Below are 19,962 nucleotides of genomic sequence, written 5' to 3'. Positions count from 1 at the left end.
GAAAACCAAGTAAACCCGAGACGCCACGCCATGAGATTACGCAGAAACCAGATCGATGTAGTTCACTTAGAGCCACCATCGCAGTTACCGACCTCAAATTCACAGCAGCCAACCAAGCAAAACAGAGATGCCGCACCGCAACGCCACGAACACAGAGCTGCCGCACCCGACGTTGAGGCAAAATTTGTCAAAACTTCGAGCACTGGCATCCAACAAAACTGTCGCCCTAGAGCCCCCCCTTAGATCACCCCTTCGACAGCAGCACAAAGAAGCCGGCAGAGCCCGGAGGCCCACTAGACATCTCGTGCTGCAGGACGAGGGCAAATTTGCAGAAGGAGTCGGTCACAGAACGAAAAGCTCTCCGTAGCTCTCTCTCTAGGGTTTTGTTTCGTTTTCAGCATATGATTTTTGTCTGGCAGTAAATGTTTTGTAATTGTAAAATTAAAATATAAAGAGTAATAAATTATAGCTCCTTATTATTTTAAGCATTGTTGGTAAAAGATTTATGTTGCTCTCTAAAAAGTATCAATTTTATGTGTAATATATTTTTACAAAAAGAACATCTTCATTCATTTATTGATGATCTTCGATCAGCAACTGTACTAAAAAAAAAGAGTCTATATTCTTCATAATTACTTGAATTTAACTCAACAATTACAACAATTATATATCAATAAAAAATCACACGTGTCAATTCACAAGTGGGTATAAGTGAGGTGGTTGTTTAAATATAAAAGGACAGAGAAAAATGGGAGAAAATGCACATTGGCTGTTTAAATTCCAGCACTCAGAAACCTCTCCCTCTGGTTAGATACAGCCGAGAAAATCGGCATTGTTTGATTTTTTTGTAATCATCTCGTCGGAATAGGGTTTTCACTTTTCGTTGTATAATCGGCTTTATATTACTGGTGTATGAAAATGATTATCAATGGAAATTAAATTTTCACGTTTTAATGGTCTGTTCTTACTTCTCTTTTTTACTATAGTCAAATTTATTTACTGCCTCACCGTTAGGGTTGCAAACCAGTTTTGATCCTTCATGAATAGCCTAGGCTGAGCTTGAAAATTGATTTGGCTTGGGTTCAAATATTCAAAACTGCGACCCCTTTATCAAGTTCAAATTATTAAGTAGACAAGCTCAGTTGATCACTAACTTTTGATTCATTCCTACTACTTTTCAAAATTAATTTTTTAGATGCTACTCCATTAGCGAAGTTCGTCTGCAAATCGCTCATTAGCGAATTAACAGATTCACTAATGAGGGGCATCGTGGAAGGGCATCTTCTCCCGATGGTTCTAGAGAGCTTTAAAACCCACCTCTCCCAAAACCAAAACCAAAACCCAAACCCAAACCGTAAACCTCCCATCTCACCATGGCTCGGATCTTCAGCCTCAAGCGTCGTCCCAACCCACTGGTTATCGGAGACGACGTGTTTGGAGATATCGAGAATCAGGCGAGAGCTCGCCATCACCATCCCGTGAAGAATGGAGCCATCGGCGATGTGCTCGAGAGAGCACTATTCGAGCCCAACCCAGAGCATGTGGCCGGTGACGGAGGAATGCAGCTGCGTTACAAAGGAATTCCATGGCTGAACTCTGTGACTGTGCTAATTCCCTTGGCCGTCATCATCGGCCTTCAGTTCTGGAAGAAAATCGGAGCCATTTCAACCCTTCTTCTGCTCTCCACAGCCCTCGCACTCGCCCTCCGCGGCGCTTCTCAAGTACGTGAAGGTGACAAGCCGCTGGGCTCTGTTTGGCATCCTCCTCGCCTACCTCCTGCTGACCATCTGCTCCACGTCAGCGGTACTGCTGATCTCTATGGTGACGTGCCACCATTGCACCTGCACCTGGACTGGTTGAGGGGTTTGTATCGTTCTGGGTTTTTTTTTGGGTTAAATTTTCAGTTTTTCCGAGATGTTTGTTTGATTTTTTTGTAATCATCTCGTCGGAATAGGGTTTTCACTTTTCGTTGTATAATCGGCTTTATATTACTGGTGTATGAAAATGATTATCAATGGAAATTAAATTTTCACGTTTTAATGGTCTGTTCTTACTTCTCTTTTTTACTATAACTATAGTCAAATTTATTTACTGCCTCACCGTTAGGGTTGCAAACCTGTTTTGATCCTTCATGAATAGCCTAGGCTGAGCTTGAAAATTGATTTGGCTTGGGTTCAAATATTCAAAACTGCGACCCCTTTATCAAGTTCAAATTATTAAGTAGACAAGCTCAGTTGATCACTAACTTTTGATTCATTCCTACTACTTTTCAAAATTAATTTTTTAGATGCTACTCCATAAACTAACCTAAGCTTTTTACCATTTGAAAATCTGCTCAGTAAACCGTAATACATTATTTTTCTTGCACAGATGCTTTGTTTATGTACAGCACATACATCCCCTGTTATAATTTTCGGAAAACTGACAAAGTAGAAGCACTTCAGATTTTTTTCTTTCTATTTATATCCTGGAGCTCTTGGTTCAATTGATCTGTTTTAGTCTGTGACTGAGTTTATTTTGGAATTATTAGGGACTTGTGCAATTTATCATTACATGTCTAAAGAAATGATACAGGTTCCCTCTATGTCAACATTATAAAAACATTTACTTAATTTAAAGTTTGAGTCAAGCAGTTAGATTCATTGGGGACATTTGAGACAATCTGTTGTAGTGGTTGCGGTCATATCTACCGGTTGCACATATATAATCTCTTTTAGATTAACATTTTTAAGTTCTGTAATCACTAATCAGATGGCAATATAATAACCGATTGGTTTCTTCAAAGTTTGTGTCTACTTTTTTTTCTTCAGCATAAATCACTATTTGAGTGTGATGTCATATGATTCAATTGCACATCTATTACTGTCTGCTGAAGTGAAACAGGCTATTGAGTGGATTATGTGCAACCTTGGTGGTCCCTATGCAGCTGATTCAGTTGCTGCTGCACTTGCGGTTGGTGCTGACTGTTGAGGCTGCCGAAACTACTCAAGAAAGTGATGGCCGATGTGGTTTACTTGTGTCGTATATATCTGAAAGAGTTGCTGCAAAAGCCCTTTTGTTCCAAGGAAAAGCAATAGTCTTGTTTTAGGTGAAGTCTGGTCTCTTGATCTTGTTAGTTCTTTGGCATGAGTCTTGTTTCTTACTTGGCATTAGTTTAATGATAGACTTTCACTTCACCGGAAGTGCTCACCCAAGGGATGGTGGTGTTAAGATGGGTCTAGATTTTAGAATACTGTCTGTGAAATTTTTGTCCCTCAAAAGTTTCTTCCAACTAGAATTGCTTCTCTTATTCCGTCATCTGTTTCCATTTTAAAGGTTTGGTTTTGATTGAAATGTTGCCAAAGTCATACAATATTCTGAAACAATGTGATTCTAAACAGAGCTGATGTGTTACGAGAAAACACAGAAGCTGTTGTTGCAGCCTGTGATGCTGCCCAGGAAAGATGGGCAAAACTACTTGGGGTTCATGCTCTTCTTCATCCTAAGTTGAGATTACAGGAGTTTTTGAGCACTACGACATCACGCAAGAGTTTATAACTGCTACAGAGAAGATATTAATTTTTATTTTATTTTGTTCTTTTTTCAATACTTTTTGTTTCCTCTCCCTTATTTGTTTTTAAGTTTTATGATTAGACAATGTGTTATACATCTCAATTTGTGCCAACATATTCAGATGGGGGCACAGCAGAGATTTAGTATTAGAGGAACACTACAGTCACAGGCCAAAGCCTTCCTCGATTTTTAGCACAAATCCCAAGTTAGTTCTAACTGTGCTTATTTATATATAATTTCAGTTTCACCTGGTATGGTACTTTAAGATAATTGCTTTGCTTTTTGGTATTTGTAGATGACAAATATTAAGGCAGTTCTTGACCAAGAAGCATGGGTGGATGTAGATGTTCCTGATGGATTTCTGGTTATTGTCACTTCATTATTTTGTTCTGAAGCATTGGGAACCGAGAACCTGGATACTGTTCATGGTAGTACCGAAACAAGCTACACTGAGGTGGCCACAAGCAACAATAGTTCACATGTGGTGGATACAGGGCCATCATTTACAGAACAGCATATTAACCGAACTGATTCTACTGAATTATCTACGGATATGACCGGAAAGGATAAGTCTACATATGCTCCTGGAGCTGAAAAGAATAAGGCTGATGTTACAAATTCTGTGGCTCAGAACAGCCACAGCAATATGAAGGAGAGAGGAAAGTCAACTTCCAAAACCATTTTGTGCAAAGGTGTTGGTTTTCACATGGTAAACTGGTTAGTTTCTTTGTTTCACTCTTCTTTTTTTTTTCCTTTCTTATATCTACTTGTCTCATTTTCCTGCTATATGTCTGCCAATACTCTATTTTTCGTAATGCTAATGCTGTATTTGGAGTTTTGTTCTGTTGTGTAAGTCTTTGACTCCGTTTTCCTTCAATCTTTGTTTCCCTCCAGTGGCCTGATATTGATGAAGATGTTGTCAGAGTACATTGATATGTCCAACTTTGTTTCCTCAGAAGTTATTCTCAGAGGTTGTTCATTGTTGTTGTTCATTGATATGTCAGCTTGTTCCTGGTTGCAGGTAACTTTCCCTCAGTAATATTGTGTTTACAATTTACTTTATCAATCTGCCACATAGATAATGGAATATGGTTATGGAAGATTTGAAATTTCCATATCTACTGTTCTTGTATGTACATGTCTTCAAAAATTAAACCATTTCACTGACTTTATAAGTAATGTTTGGTCTTCAACCCAGCAATCCTTTTAACTATTAGGAAGCTTCCTCTCTTGATTTTATAGGACCTTAAAAATCACCTTGATCATTTCATTGTTCGTATTTTACAGTAGTAGAATAGTGCATACCTTTTTGATCGTTTGGTTAATTCTGATTTATCTACCAACCAGATCATATGTGGTATTGCAGGTATCTGGCCTGAAGTTGATAACTTCTAAACACTTGGCCTTGGCAAGTCAAGTCATCAGTTTCGCATATGCTATTATTCGTGGTAGGTGATTATAACTTACAGCTATTACCTGAGATTTGGGGGTCTCATATGCATGCGTTCACTTTGAGGTTTTTGATATAATTCTGTAATACATGATCTTTGTACTGTATGGACTCAGTATCGGTTATAACTTGAATCCATACGTAATTTCTAGTTAGAAACATAATATATTCTACTCTTCAGTCGAACAATATGTAGTTATCTAGATTAGATTTATTTCTGCTTTGACCATGGAGCTTTTGTTTAAATTTCCTGACTTTATTTATTTCCTTTGCTTCAAGAACTCAGGCAAATTCATTTTTCTGAAAGTACCTGAGACAAGAAAGGCAATGTTGCTATCTGAAATTGATCAACTAGCTCAGGTTTGTCCTCCTACATCGTGAAACAATGTCAACCTGGTTCTGCATTGTTTTTTTCAGTTTGTCATACTTATACCTGTGATTTTTCTCCATACTTTTTGAAAGCATGTTAGGCAACTGTTGTACCATATGAACTTTTCACATGCTTGTATTTGCTGTATACACGTCAGAAGCAGAAATTAATTACTGTTTTCTGATTAAAGAAACCACTATTTGCTTAATAAAGCTAAAGATAATAGCCATCAGCAAAAGAAATCTTTGTACGATTTGTACTGGCTTCTTTTTTCTTCGTTAATAAAATCTATTTTTCTTCTTTAAGAAAAACAAAAAAGACAATCAAGAGTCATAGTTTATGTTCTGTTGTTTCTTTAGATTATTGTGCTAGTATGTCTGTTTGTAATAAATCCTTGAATATTTAATATTTCATTTTATACAATTTGTTGTTTTTCTCATTCATGGCTCGTTTTTCAATTGAAAACAGGATTATAAGGTTCATAGAGATGAAATTTATACAAAGCTGGTTCAGATCATGTGAGAAAGGTTATTGGTTCATCCACTTGGGTTGCCTCATATTGTAGAGAGCTGGAATAGACCAGAAGATGCTGATCCACAGCCCAGTCACTTTGCTTGATCACTTACCAAGGTAAATGCCATGCTGATGCTCATTTAATAAGTATTGGTGTCTTTGTCTTACATGGTTGTTATGGCCTTACTCTCCAACTCCTTGCCAGGAAGGTGGATACTTGCAACATGTTGTAACTCGAACTTTACATGAGGTTGATGTTCTAGGAAACTTCAGGTAAGTCTCATCTTTAGCATGCAATGGATTGTTGAAATTTGGCATTGTCGTTGCATCTCTATCCAGGAATTTGTAGTCAGAAGTTACATCTATCTTTGTGGGATTTTAATCCTAGCTAAAGTATGTCTTGAAAAAACACAACAAATTTGGGTGGCCTTTCCGGAGCTTTTTTTGTTTCCTTTCCGATCACTGATTTAGCCAAAGACTCTATTTCTGTAATTGGTTGTGAAACTCGATCCTGCAAACTAATGATTAATATTGTTTTTACTTTTCAGACAAGTAATTTTAAATTTTCATTCACAAATTCCAGAATCATTTTCACGCTTAGAGTTCAGCACACACCACAAGCCAAGGACAGGTAATGCCCATTCAAATTGCTCCCCCTGCTTGTATACTTATTATCCTGTTTATTGTAACAAATCTTTTCACTGTCTTGGATGCATTCGATCTCTGCCTTCTGATAAACTGAGTGAATCTGGTATGCCAAACTGGGACAAAATGAATTCTTGGTGCAGAGATTTGGGTCAGAAGCTAGTGAAGTGTTGTTGTGAAGTGTAGCAAATCAAGTGCTTCTTTGGAGATGGCTAATCAGATATTAAGGATGTCAAGAGCCAATTTCGGTCTATGCATTTCTCTTGTACAATTTTGATTTGAGGTAAGGGCTTACTGTCTCCCTTTCTAGTGTCATGTTTTATGTACAACTCATGATTAGTTTCTCGGAGAACAGATCCTTGAAAGAGTTGGACAATAAAAAAAATGTAAATATTTAGTTTTACTTCCTCTGTCACACAACCATTCTATTCTTTAACATTTTTTCTTTGCTTCATGGATGACTGATTTTTTTTTTTTTTGGTTTTTCCAGGTTTTGCATTTTTTCTGATATGTATAGTCCTGTAAGAAATCCAAATATTTGACAAGAAGGTTCTTAATTTTTTTTTGGCAGTGACACTTTGTACTTACTAGGCTCAATGTTTAGTTCCCCTGATTGTAATGGGTTAAAGATGAAATCAATTGAAAGTTTTAATTTAGTGAAAGGACGTTATTCTGTATCTTCGCATTTGAGGCACTTGAATTACATCTAATTGTCCCAATACTTATATGCATAAATGCTCTCCCGAATAGTCAATAAGAGCTCAATGTCCTGTACCTAACTTTGTTATTCAACTTACTATAGTTTTAGCAGGGAATATCACCCAGTCTTTATCTCGAATCTAAATGAGAATAATCTTAAAGAGAACTTTACATCAGATAACTCAAGCGTAAATTCCAATTGATTTTCAATAGCATACTTAATTACTTTGGTTTTTGACGCACTTAAAAGTGCTCAGGAAATCTTGCCGTCCGTCTGTATTGCTCAAATATCAGACGTTCCTCGGAAACAGATTTTTTCTTTTTGTTTCCCAATGATTAAATACGACTACAAACTAAAACCTCTTTTACTATCATTGCCTTGCTGGTCCAACATGGGAAATGGAGATTATACTAAATACGGGTGACTCGAATAAATTAGGAACAAAACGAGGGGAGCAACCGAGCAAGTATACAATTGACCAACACATAACTCATTACGTGTGTCAACGACTTAACAGCCGCAGAATTCCCCTCTATAAATAATAAAGCAGGCAGAAACATTATTCGTTACGCTAATTCCAAATTCCATATCTACCGCAAACAAAGAAATGCAATAGTGATGGACTTGCCGGCGTTGCTGCCAACGTGATCTAGCTGACGAGTCCTTTTTAGTCGTTTTCGTCATCCCGACTATTCTATAACGATAAACTATATTTTTTTAATTCAAGTTCATTTATCAGAAGTTGTGAATGACTGGTTTTCAGGGCGTGCATTCTGTTCATTAATTTAGCTCTTTAATTGCTGACATGTTTTAGATTGAATCCACCTTTTGATGACCTAGCGCTAACGTGGACTACCTAGTCATTCGGGTACTGACATGAAATTCTTTGATCGGAGGAGTGAATCATGTTCGACGCCTCTAAATTTAGAGTGCAAAAATGTCTCCTTATTGTCACTGATTGCGGACGTGCCAGCACTAGTCATGCAAGTTGTTGATGTCGATGCGCTCATATACTTATCTTTACACAATGACAGAATATCACAAATGATCATTCAATTTTTACTTATTTGACACTTTGGTCACTCACTTTTTAAATATATCACTTTGGTCACTCAACTTTAACTTTGTTATTCACTTTCGTCACTTAATTAATTTTTTTCATTAAAAAAAATTATTTGCCACAATATTAATGATATTTTCATCAAATCAATTGTGAAAAATTGAGAAATCTGTGTTAGAATGATTGGGAGAAGTGATTAAAGTGAGATAAAATGCCCTTTGGGTGATTAAAGTGATTGACAAAGTAATAGCTGAGTAACCAAAGCGATATATTTAAAAGGTGAATGACCAAAGTGTGGAATGAGTTATAGTTGACCGACCATTTTTGTGGAATTCTCCCTTAAACAATTGTGACCTAGAAAAAGATAAACTCTATGCGTAGTTCTTCTTTTGCCTTATGACAATAAGGAATTTCATAAAGTCTTTTACAAGATTTTACCTTAATCGGCACTAGACGTTGAAGGTCTAGCAGAGCTCCTTAGAACCAAAACGGCTGTGACGAACTGACGAGGTGATAAGGTGAGTTGCTTAATTATCTTCTTTGTTGGATTATGCATGGTAAGGCGAGTCCCTTATGTTCTCCTGTTGACAAGATGAGTTCCTTAATTTGTCTTCTCTGTGATATTCAACGCTGAGGTTGATACTCTGTGCGAGTGGTTGTAGATGCTTGATTGTCGTGCCTGTATAATGCCTAGAGACTCTTATTTATAGGCTTAGATAACTTGGACATGCATCAAGTTGTATCGTATTCTTATCTAGTCTTGACTCCTCTATTTGGTTTGTCTTGTGAGGCTGGCTATCAAATTCGGGAGAAGCTTGATGTCGATGTCACAACATCCGAAAGGGCTGTATGATTGACGTGAAGCCCTAGCCTATTATAGATATTGCAGCAAGGTATACGTTGATAGATTTTTATTGCATGCATACATGTGTGCATGCCATCTCGGAAGCCTGTTTCAGAAGATGGAAGCATATTATTAATTACAGAAGTATCCATGGAAAGCGTATTGATTACAGAAGTATCCATGGAACTGATAGTACCATGCTGGCAGCTGGCCTGATATTATTTTCCGTCGAGCACTGCACACTTGACAGAGGAATGGTAAGAGGTATTTACTACTATTTAGTAGTATCGTATATACTACTCGATCTCAGTAGTCTGTTTGGGACTGGTATTTGGTTGCTATTCCAGGTTCGACTGATATATAGGTACTTCGATTTTGGGAAAATGTGGAGGGAACATTATTAATCTTTTGGATCTAGAGAAAAGCCAGAAACAAAATGAGGTAAAGGGTAGATATTCTGGTAAATAAGAAAAAAAGGAATTAAACGATTTTAGAGAACGAAGCAGAGGTTGGAACCCAGCTGGTAAATTTGTATATCAGTGGCTAAGAAGACAAACCCATGTAGGGTTTTAATTTAACCCCTCTTTATGATAATTGGCTTAATTATAAGCCAATTAAGGGCATTAAACCTAATTATAATGAGTTGATTTTGGACTTAATTAGTAATAACTACACCAAAAACACACAATAAATTTAGTTTAAGAAATTGCAAATCAGATTTTTTCAGTTCGCATTCGTACTAAATGATGGCGTCAATGTATAGAAATTAATTATTTTAGGTAAATTATAATATTATATAAGTAATATAAAGAAATTAAAGAAAAAAATTTAATTGAATATTATATTAGTGAGGGAGATAAAAATTTAAGAAATAAAAATATTTATATATATAAAAAAAACAATAAAGAGCACACGAGTATAAAATGCGAGTGGGTCCGAAAGTAGGCAGAAAACCCCAAGAGTCTCTGATTTTTCTCACTTTGCGGAGCCCACGGACTTCCCGCTTCATGCGCTCCTCTCTTCCCTCTGAAAATCCATCGCCGTTTCATTTCAATCTTTCTTCTTCTTCTTCTTCTTCTCATTTGCCCTAAATTCCCATTCACGCCTTTAATGCTCTCTCTTCTCTAACCCCTTTTCTAGATCTTCCTCCCTTAACATTTCTCTCACTCCCTCTCTCTCGCTCTCGCTCGCTCGGCGGTTCTTCCTCTCCATTCCAAAACGCCGCCGTTTCAGATCCGTCAGGTTGCTCTCTGTCACTCTATGATTGATTTCTGTAATCTAATTGTGAATCCTTCGTGGCGTTTGTGATTGATTTTGTTAGAAATGGATGATACTTCACTTGTGCTTTACTCTTTGGTCAAATAGTTGAAAAATTCAACCTTTTTGCCTTCATGCTATTTTTGTTTTTGTGTATTGTTTGTTATTGATTCTAGTAGCATTCTTTAGTCCTGTGTTTCGATTGTTCGGTTGAGTTGAATGTTGGGATAGTTCTTCAGATGAAAATGTTGAAATGATTAGTTATAAGACCGTAGCTTGTTGAGATGAGTTGTTGTTTGTTTGCGCCGGTGAGAGTTAGGTGAGGTTTAAGCAACATAATTTGTGAAGAAATCTAATCTGAATAGGTAGGTATTCTATTACACTTTGGGTTTGGTTGCTACTTTTGGTGTTTAAACGATGTCTTGTTTTGTGAGCTTTGTTCTTGTTTACACCAGTGAGGTTTAAGCAACATAGTCGGGGAAGAATATATATATATATATATATATATATATATATATATATATATATGTTTTTTTATGACTCGGTCTGGTATTTGAAGTAGTTAGTCTAATATTCTTTTGGTAGGTTCTTTCGGTGTCCAGTCAGTAACTAAGTTAACCAGGTTCCTATGTGAAGGTCAGCGCTTTAGTTAGATGTTACTGAGCGATAACTGATGAGGGTTAGACGAATATTTCTGTGGTATTGAGGAGGGATTGGTGGTCGAAGCTTGGAAAGCAGGACCTGCACACAAAGTGTTTCTTTAGTGACATTTTGACAATCTGCTCAGGACTGTCTAAGCTTTAATTTTGTATTAACCAATGACAGTATTGCTAGACTTGTTGTTGCATATATATATATATATATATATATTTTTTTTTGCTATGGTGTTGCAGATGTTTTTATGAATTAGCAGTTGACAATATCTGTTATCATTAGAATTTTCAAACTTGAACTCCTTCAAGTATGACATTGTAAACTTCTAAAACTTCTGCAGGATTTTTGATAAAGTCATTCAACTTTTAAAGTGTAGGCAGCTGTCTTTTAATGAGCCTAGGTCTTGAACTATAATCTTGCTGGCCTCATGGACAAGGAGGGTTTAACTGAGGAAAATATCACAAGTTCTCTGTCTGCTGAAAAGTTGGGCAGAGATACGCTCGCTATTCAGAAAGAAGGGCAGGGAGAACCATCAAAGGATATGAAATCTCTGAGTATCAGCAGTGGTAGTCCCAAGTTAGAAAATAATCATGGGGAAGATGAATTGGTTGACAAGGTGGACATGAGTGGGGATTTGAACTGCAAAGATCAGGGAGACAAGTTAGGCAATGATCAAAGTCACAGAGACATGGGTGGGAAGAGCAATGACAGCAGGGGTTCCGAGTATAACACACAGGAAAGAGAGTTGGACTCAAGCAATGGACAAAAGAACCCTGCTGATAAGGTGGAGTCAAATACTAAAGAACAAAATCTAGACAATGATGGTAAACATTTGAAATCTAAAGCTCAAAATCTAGACAATGATGGTAAACATTTGGAATCTAAAGCTCAAGAGGAGACAGACAAAGTTTTTGGCGAGGAGAAGGAGCCAGAGCCGGTCTTTGATGGAACAGAGGTTCCGGGGATGGAAGCTTACAGAAGCATGTCCATCCGTTCTCTGGATCCTGATTCAGAAAACTCTGGCGTAGTTGAAAAGGCAGTAGCGCTCAAAAACCTTGTTAAGGTTAAGAGTGTAGTTGCAGTCTCCAGTTTCCTTCGCCACATTTCTGGGAACAGAAATGAAGGTGGACCAGATGTTGCTGATGGTGCAGATGTGAATTTTTCAGATTCCATTAAGGACAGTGACGTTGGAGACACCTCTCAGAAAACAATGGAAAGACCTGCATGGAATCCCCTTAGCTTTATTAAAACAGGCCAAGATGTTGATGGAAGGAATAAAGCTGAGGATGCAAGTGATAAAACAGCACAAGCTATAGCCATGAAAGGGAGAATAATATTGTACACAAGGTTAGGATGCCAGGATTGCAAAGATGCCAGGTTATTTTTGTATTGGAAGAAGCTCAGATATACTGAGATCAATATTGATGTGTACCCTAGTAGAAAGCAGGAGTTAGAGAAATTTTCTGGGTCTTCTACTGTTCCAAAGGTTTTCTTCAATGAAGTCCTTATTGGAGGCTTGAATGAACTAAAGGGCTTGGATGAGTCTGGCAAGCTTGATGACAAGATTGATTATCTGGTTAGTGAAGCACCATCATTTGAAGCTCCTTTGCCACCACTTTCAGGTGAAGATGATGTGTCCAATAGTGGAGCTATTGATGAACTGGCTTTAATTGTCCGGAAAATGAAAGAATTTGTTGTTGTGAAGGATCGGTTTTACAAAATGCGCAGGTACACAAAGAGTTTTTCAGGTTCAGAAGCAGTGGATTTCTTATCAGAGGATCAGTATCTAGAAAGGGAAGAGGTTAGTGGGATTTTTTATCTCCTAAATTTTAGCAGTTAGTTGGTCTGATTCTTTTGCTTTTTCTAAGGAATTATTTAGCATGATTTTCTTCAACTTGGTGATTATAAAGCATGCTTTTGTTTTCTTTTTCATATGCAAGTTACTAGAGTTGATTTCAATCTTGAGTATCCTTGATTAACCACAATTTCAAAATCAGTTTCATAGATTTCTTACTCATTACGTTGTCTAAGTATTAACTACAATGTATGACCAAGTATAGCTTTCATTTGGTCTGAGTATTGGAGGAGAGGTCATATTGAAGACTCACTTTTTTTTTTTTTATGTGGATTCATGTGCCAACCCAATTTATTAATTTAAATTTATTTTAATTTTTGGGGGAAAAGATCAGTTGAAATTGAGTTCATTATGGGGCAAGTACCAAATTGTATTAGAATTTCGTGTTTTTATTCTTGTTTTGAACTTTTAACTCAACTTCCCTGATATGCTATTCAATTAGATAAGTAAAAGTTTTTCAATAATATGCTAATGGAATAAAGTGACGTCTGTTCTATACAAATTAATATCTGTAGCAGAATTGTTCTTGTTCATGTTCGAGTGGCTCTTAGAGATTAGTAACCGGAAGATGTTTCCTGGGATAGTTTCACAGCATGGTTGGGACAGTAGTTGTCTAGGAATCAATATCAGACTGCCTGATTCATGATTATTGATGTGTCAAGGTTAACCTTTTAAGTTGCTTAGTCAAGTGAAATATGGTACATTTAAGACCGGGCTTTAAGACCATATGTTTGAAGTCTAAGAGTAAGAATTAAGTGGTTGATCCCAGTGATAATATGAATGAGATGGATGTTGTCTTACAACTTACAACAACCTGCATGCAACTAGTAAATAATCTTACCTCATGGTCAGTTGCAATTTTGTTCAGATGTACCATACATAACTATCTAATACTCTTAATCTTATGGCAAGTATGGTGAAGAGTTTGAACTAGACTTTATCCTCTTTCTTAAGAGTTCTTAGGATGGATATTATGTCTGTTGTAAAAATAATACAAGCAAATGTAGTCTGTGTGAGCCTTATCATGCAGTCAATGATCAATGAAAATGTGCATGGAGGGGGGTGTGTGGTTTGTCAAAGGAGGGGTGTCATTTCAAGTTTCAACCCCTTCCTTTGGCCTTAGCCTTGAAGCTTCCTTTGTATAAATTATTGTACTTCTAGGGTTGCTTATACTTGTCAGAATCTGCTAATTGCACAAAGGGAGATTTGTTTCTCCTCAGTCATTGAAATATCTGTGACTAAATACAAGTAGTACTCAATGCTTCTAGTTATCCTTGGTGGAGTTATTTACGCTCCTCTCTTGGATGTTACAGTGTTAACAATTGCAACATGATACAAGTATGCAGCTTATTTCTTAGGGAGAGCAATGATGTGAAACCAGATAATTTGTGAGGCATACCATTATCATGTATCAAGTAAAATAATTAAAAAAAATTGATTCGTTAAATGAGTACCTTGATTGGCAAGTTACTAACTGAAAATGAAATTTTGAAATCAAACCTACTCATAGTACATACATGTTCTAGCTAAACTGTATTCTTATCAAGTCTCACTCTTGTTTTTGGTTTGTATTGTGAGACAGGCTATCGAATTTGGAAGGAAGCTTGCAAGCAAACTCTTCTTTCAACATGTTCTTGAGTGAGTCCCTTGAATTATTCCTTAGTCTTTGTATTCTTTCCACTTTATATAATTGCTAGAAAATTTTCACAGGAAATTAGTTAACAAGATAACTGTGGGAAGGTACAGTAAAATTTGTTCTACACTTTTACCTGTTTGATTTAAGAGGAAATTTTGGAAAATAAGGTCTCAGCTCCATGATCTTTACCATCTTAGAAAAGCTACTGTCAATGTTGGGACCCATCCATTTGTTTAAAAATCAAATGTCTGAAACACAGGAAAATATATTTAGTATTTCTTTTTCGTGTGAAACCAATTTGCAGAACATAAATGCTTTCCACTAGTAACGAGGTTTCTAATATGTTGGTTCGATCTTGCTTTTTCTTTGCTCTAGGGAAAATTTGTTTGAGGATGGGAACCACCTGTATCGGTTCTTGGATGATGATCCAATTGTATCTCAATGTCACAACATCCCAAAGGGTATAATTGATGTGAAGCCAAAGCCCATCATGGAAATCGAATTAAGGTTGAGATTTATAATGTGTGCCATCTTGGAAGCCTATGTTTCAGAAGATGGAAAACATATTGATTACAGAAGTATTCACGGAAGTGAGGAATTTGCAAGGTTCTTCCTGTCTTTTCACTTTCTCCATTTTATTCATCAAATAACTTTTAACTGTGGTAGAGAACTGTAGTTTATGTAACCTCTTTTTTTTTGGCCATATAAGGTCTTGTTAATGGTAATGTCTTTTTAGGTATCTGAGAATAGTAGAGGAGCTCCACAGAGTGGAACTGCAGGATATGCGGAGGGAGGAGAGACTTGCTTTCTTCATAAATCTCTACAATATGATGGCCATCCATGCAATACTGGTATGGGGTCATCCAGATGGGGCAATAGAACGAAGGAAGTTGTTTGGAGACTTCAAATATGTTATTGGTGGGTCCACGTATTCACTTTCAGCTATCCAAAATGGTATTTTACGGGGAAACCAGCGACCACCGTACAATCTCATGAAGCCATTTGGTCCAAAAGATAAGCGTGCCATGGTAAGATGGTACAAATACTCTTCAGTATTTGGTTTAGATTTATACTTGTCACATTGGGGCTGTTTTTTCTTTGGAAGTTGTTACCAGACAAGTTTTACATTAACTAGTATGTAATTTACATGAAAGAACAATACTTTTGGCCCATAAAATTAGAAAGTCTGGTTTTTGGTACTCTTCAGTAATTGGTTTAAAATCTTGGCCTATTTTTATTTATTTTGGGAATGAGAGTTTGAACTGCACACCTTTTTTCTTTAGTTTGTTGAAATCAAGTTCTTACTTTGCTACTAGACAAGTCTTATCACTTAATGTTGTCAATTTACTCTTGCTCATTTCCCTCCCCTATCTGTATCAGATGGCTCTACCTTACCCAGAGCCTCTTATTCATTTTGCTCTGGTTTTTGGTACTCGATCTGGCCCTGTCCTCCGATGCTATTCTCCAGGGGACATTGACAAAGAATTGATGGAAGCAGCACGTAGTTTCTTAAGAAATGGAGGTCTTATTATCGATTTTGATAACAAGGTTGCATCAGCTAGTAAGATTCTTAAATGGTAAGTTCCGAGAGAGATAGGTCGGGTTCTTCTGAGCACTCACTGTGTGTACTTTTCTGATATAAGAAGAGGAATATACATGCATTTTTTAAATGGAAGTTTTATGTTCAATTAGTTTCTCTAGCAGGAGTCCAATCCAAAACATTGCTTTATTGAGCAACATTCTGTAACTTTTCTATAATTACTTATCTCATGTAATGGTACTTCTCAATGCTCAGGTTTAGCATAGATTTCGGTAAGAATGAGATGGAGGTACTGAAGCACTCATCAAACTACTTGGAACCAGCTGTCTCAGAAGTTTTACTGGAGTTGCTTGCAATCTCTCAGCTGAAGGTGATATATCAGCCTTATGACTGGGGTTTGAACTGTTAACGTCAGTTACATAGCTTTCTTTCATACACCAAATACAGCTTTATATAGCTTTCCTTCTTTTACAAAATTAGCGTGAGTGAAGTGATGTGCTGCTTTTGTTATTGATATGTCCATTTGTAGTCTGATAGACACACAGGAAACTCATTTGTTTGAGAAATAGATCTGCAGGCTTTGGAATTCTACTAGGGTGGTCTTGGTTTAAATTTTATCAGTTTTACGTTTTATGTCTTTTACATTTTGTCATTTTAACGTTGTCTAGCCTAGTGTCATTGCATCAAAAGCAAGCAAGATTTGAATCAAATAACAGACTCAGGCAACCAAAATAAAAGCATCAGTATTTTTACTGACGGTCCTCAAGAACAGAGCACCATCGGACATATTTGAATAATTTTAGTTGAATAATCTTCTTCAATTCGTGAAAGAAATAAGCCAAAAATGTCAAAATTGGTGTCTAGGGTTGAATAATTTCAGAAAATGTAGTATAACCAACTAAAGAAGTTGGATTCACGGCCAAAGTGAGATAGGAAGAGCTTTAAGATTGAAGTGGACAAGTCTCACAAGTCACAAGGAAAGACGAAGCAGGCAGTGATAGGACTCATGACTACTGAGAAAATGATGGAAGCTCTAGTTTGTTAGATGATCCATCAAGTAATGAATATATGATAGGGGTACCTTTGCAGGAAGGGATCATAGTTAATAGGAGTTTTCTTTTACTCTGGCTTTGGTCTTATGTTGCCGAAGGGTTGGTGCAGCTTAGGGATGGCAAAAATCCTCAGCGGGGCGGAGCTCCATTGGATACCCGCCCCTAATGGGGGAAGAATTCGGGGACAAATGGGAAATGAGAATGGGGATCCCAATCCCCGCTATCTAAGATTGGGGATGGTATTGTGATCCTCATCCCCAAACCCGCCCCAACAATAAATACGTATATTTAACTTATATATATTTTAATTTATTTTTATAATATAAATCATAAATATATATATATATATATACACACACACACACACATTTATTACTTTACTTTAATGGCTACACTTTTACTTTAATGGTATTTTGATTTTTGCACTCACTAAATTATGATTTATGAATTTAATCATGCTTTAAATATATTTGTTGTAAATTTTGATTTTAAAAAAGGCAATATGAGAAAAAATTATTTTATTTATTAAATAATTTGGGGCAGGTTTGGAGACTTAGTCCCCAGTGGAGATGGGGACGGGGAATCTCTAATATATTTTTATTGAGGATTGGGGCGGGGATGGAGGTAGAGAATGACTCCGGGGATGGGGATGGTATTGTGATCCCCATCCCCAACCCGCCTCATTGCCATCCCTAGTGCAGCTACCTTCAAACTTTGATTAATGAAATTGTCAAATACAAAGAGGAGACAGTAAGCCTAAATCCCTGATTACAATAAACAATACTAGAAACTGCTCACACCCAATGGGTGTGGAAAAGTGGGTGGTTATCAGTTTAAAAATGGGTAGTTAATATATATTTTTATTGTTTTAGTGTTTTGACGATTATGTCCTGTAGAATGAAAATTGTGCTTTGTTTTTTAATATTTTAAGGGTATTTTAGTACATTTTTTTAGTTTTGGCTAACAAAGCCTGTTCTATTAATATTAGTATAGATTTAGAGAATATCTCGAAATAATATCAGGAATATCTACAAAATACATGTATTCTGACAAGCACCGATTAAGTGATCGAGATGTAAATGGAGGAAAATTGATTATACGAGAGTTTGTGAAGGTCCGGTACTGGGTTGACCAAAGAAATGTTTGTGTGTTGCATATAGGTTGTGAAATAGGAGCCAGAGGCCTCTTCTTTCCATACGAAGTGGTGGATGTGCCACATGTTTGGCACAAAACTACTGATGGAAAATCATGGACATTAATGAACTTAAAGGCTCTTTCCTCTCTATCAAGATTTTTGATGGAGGCCTCTTCCTCACTCCATTTGGGATTTTGCTTGCTTCAAATGGAGATATCATTGCTTCATTACTCACTGAGGTTGACACACTCAAACTCATGGTACTTGCTCATTGATCCGATAGCACATCAAGTCTTATAATGTAGTGTTAAGTGTCACTACATATCATCTTAAATAAAAGGCGTCACTCATAAGGATGATACCACTCACACTCATAGTACTTATACATCATGTTCGTTTTGTTAATTCACTCGTTTAATAGCCCATTGAATCTTAGAAATGTAGCGTTAAATGTCATTATACATTATCTTCAATTAAATACATGACGATAAAGATACACATTATCTTCAATTAGATACGTGATGATAAAAATTTATGATTGAAAATTCTGGTTTCTTACACTTACAATTTTTATTATACTATTGAAATAAATTATACACGAACATTTTGAAAACTCCAGAAATATTGTTTACATGAGTTATGGGTATGTAGCTATCACTTTGAAACAAGTCGATCCAAATTGAAATACATTACACTTGATGCTAACAATATTACATGATTTTTTTTTTTCACACCATACAAATGCCTTCCATCAGCTTGTCATAGTACCGAGGTGGTCCTTTCATTTTCCATAACTCCAAGTGGCTTATTGGTGATGGAAAGTTGGTAAATTTATGGATGGACAAGTGGTTGAATGCCCGCTTAATTGTAAAGTTACAGGCTCTGAATTTTCCCAAACGTTTGATGAGTAAGGTGGAAAATTTTATTACTAATCAGCAATGGACCTTGCCCAATGAATTTTCAATTTCGTTTCCGGTTTTGGAGGCTGAAATTCTTCAAATTCCACTACCAATTGAACCTGAAAATGATGTATTAATTTGGGAGCCTTCAAGCTCAGGTTCTTTCTCTTTTTCTGATGGATACCATCTAGTCTGACAATCATTTTCAGAAGATGAGTGGGTTTCTAAGGTATGGCATTCTTTAATTCCGCCACGGTTATCTTTACTGGCATGCCGCCTTTCCTATGATAAACTACCTACTGATGTGTAGCTTCAAAAATGGGGTATCCCAATAGTGTCTGTTTGCCAGCTTTGTACCTTTGGCTATGTCGAGGATTCTACTCACTTATTTGTCACTTGCTCGTTTGCGCAACATGTTTGGCAATGGCTAGCATGCTGTTTTGGGACTATCTTACCAACTAGTGGCACTATTGGTGGGTTATTTACCTCTATTATTGGCAAGTCTTTCTCTCCCCAACTAAAAAATATTTGGCTTGCTAGTTGTCTCTACGCTCTTATGGCTATATGGAAAGCTCGCAATAAGATTAGATTTGAGGACCAGCGCCCTTCCCTCATGTAAATTTTCAGCTTGCTCAAGGCTTGGCTTTGCTTTGCTGCTCCTTACATGCCAGGTTATTTGAATGGTTTGGTTGACACTCAGTTGTTGGTTGGGTTGGGTATTCAGCCTATTCCTAAAAATCGAGTAGCGCCTCGGTTAGTTCTCTGGCACCTTCCAATTTTTCCTTGGATTAAGTTGAATA

General features: G+C 36.8%; 1 protein-coding gene and 1 pseudogene across 2 annotated transcripts; both read left to right on the top strand.

The window, feature by feature from the left end:
* The first annotated feature begins 2,833 nt into the window (after positions 1–2,833).
* On the top strand, positions 2,834–6,817 carry LOC112178429 (annotated as a pseudogene).
* A 3,263-nt stretch (positions 6,818–10,080) lies between these two features.
* On the top strand, positions 10,081–16,670 carry LOC112177204. 2 transcript variants are annotated; one of them, XM_024315465.2, is made up of 8 exons: positions 10,081–10,376; positions 11,386–11,875; positions 11,918–12,846; positions 14,483–14,538; positions 14,912–15,142; positions 15,273–15,564; positions 15,917–16,113; positions 16,332–16,670. In XM_024315465.2, exons 2-8 carry the CDS (start codon positions 11,473–11,475, stop codon positions 16,483–16,485), a joined length of 2,262 nt encoding a protein of 753 aa, XP_024171233.1. In that variant the 5' UTR covers positions 10,081–10,376; positions 11,386–11,472; the 3' UTR covers positions 16,486–16,670. The 2 variants fall into 2 exon arrangements, with proteins under 2 accessions (XP_024171233.1, XP_024171232.1); XM_024315464.2 differs by having other exon boundaries at positions 11,386–12,846.
* The last annotated feature ends 3,292 nt before the right edge of the window (positions 16,671–19,962 follow it).

This window comes from Rosa chinensis, chromosome 7 (assembly GCF_002994745.2).
Source record: "Rosa chinensis cultivar Old Blush chromosome 7, RchiOBHm-V2, whole genome shotgun sequence".
Lineage (NCBI taxonomy): Eukaryota > Viridiplantae > Streptophyta > Magnoliopsida > Rosales > Rosaceae > Rosa > Rosa chinensis.
Note: the sequence above shows the minus strand (reverse complement) of the source record. Positions and strands in the feature narration are given on the sequence as shown.

What these genes read in the sequence shown, in the direction of transcription:
- LOC112177204 (XM_024315464.2), top strand. Translation starts at nt 11,473, where the DNA reads ATGGACAAGGAGGGTTTAACTGAGGAAAATATCACAAGTTCTCTGTCT. An exon ending in AGTATCTAGAAAGGGAAGAG is followed by an intron (nt 12,847 to 14,482) that starts GTTAGTGGGATT and finishes ATTGTGAGACAG; the next exon opens with GCTATCGAATTTGGAAGGAA. An exon ending in CAAAAGATAAGCGTGCCATG is followed by an intron (nt 15,565 to 15,916) that starts GTAAGATGGTAC and finishes TATCTGTATCAG; the next exon opens with ATGGCTCTACCTTACCCAGA.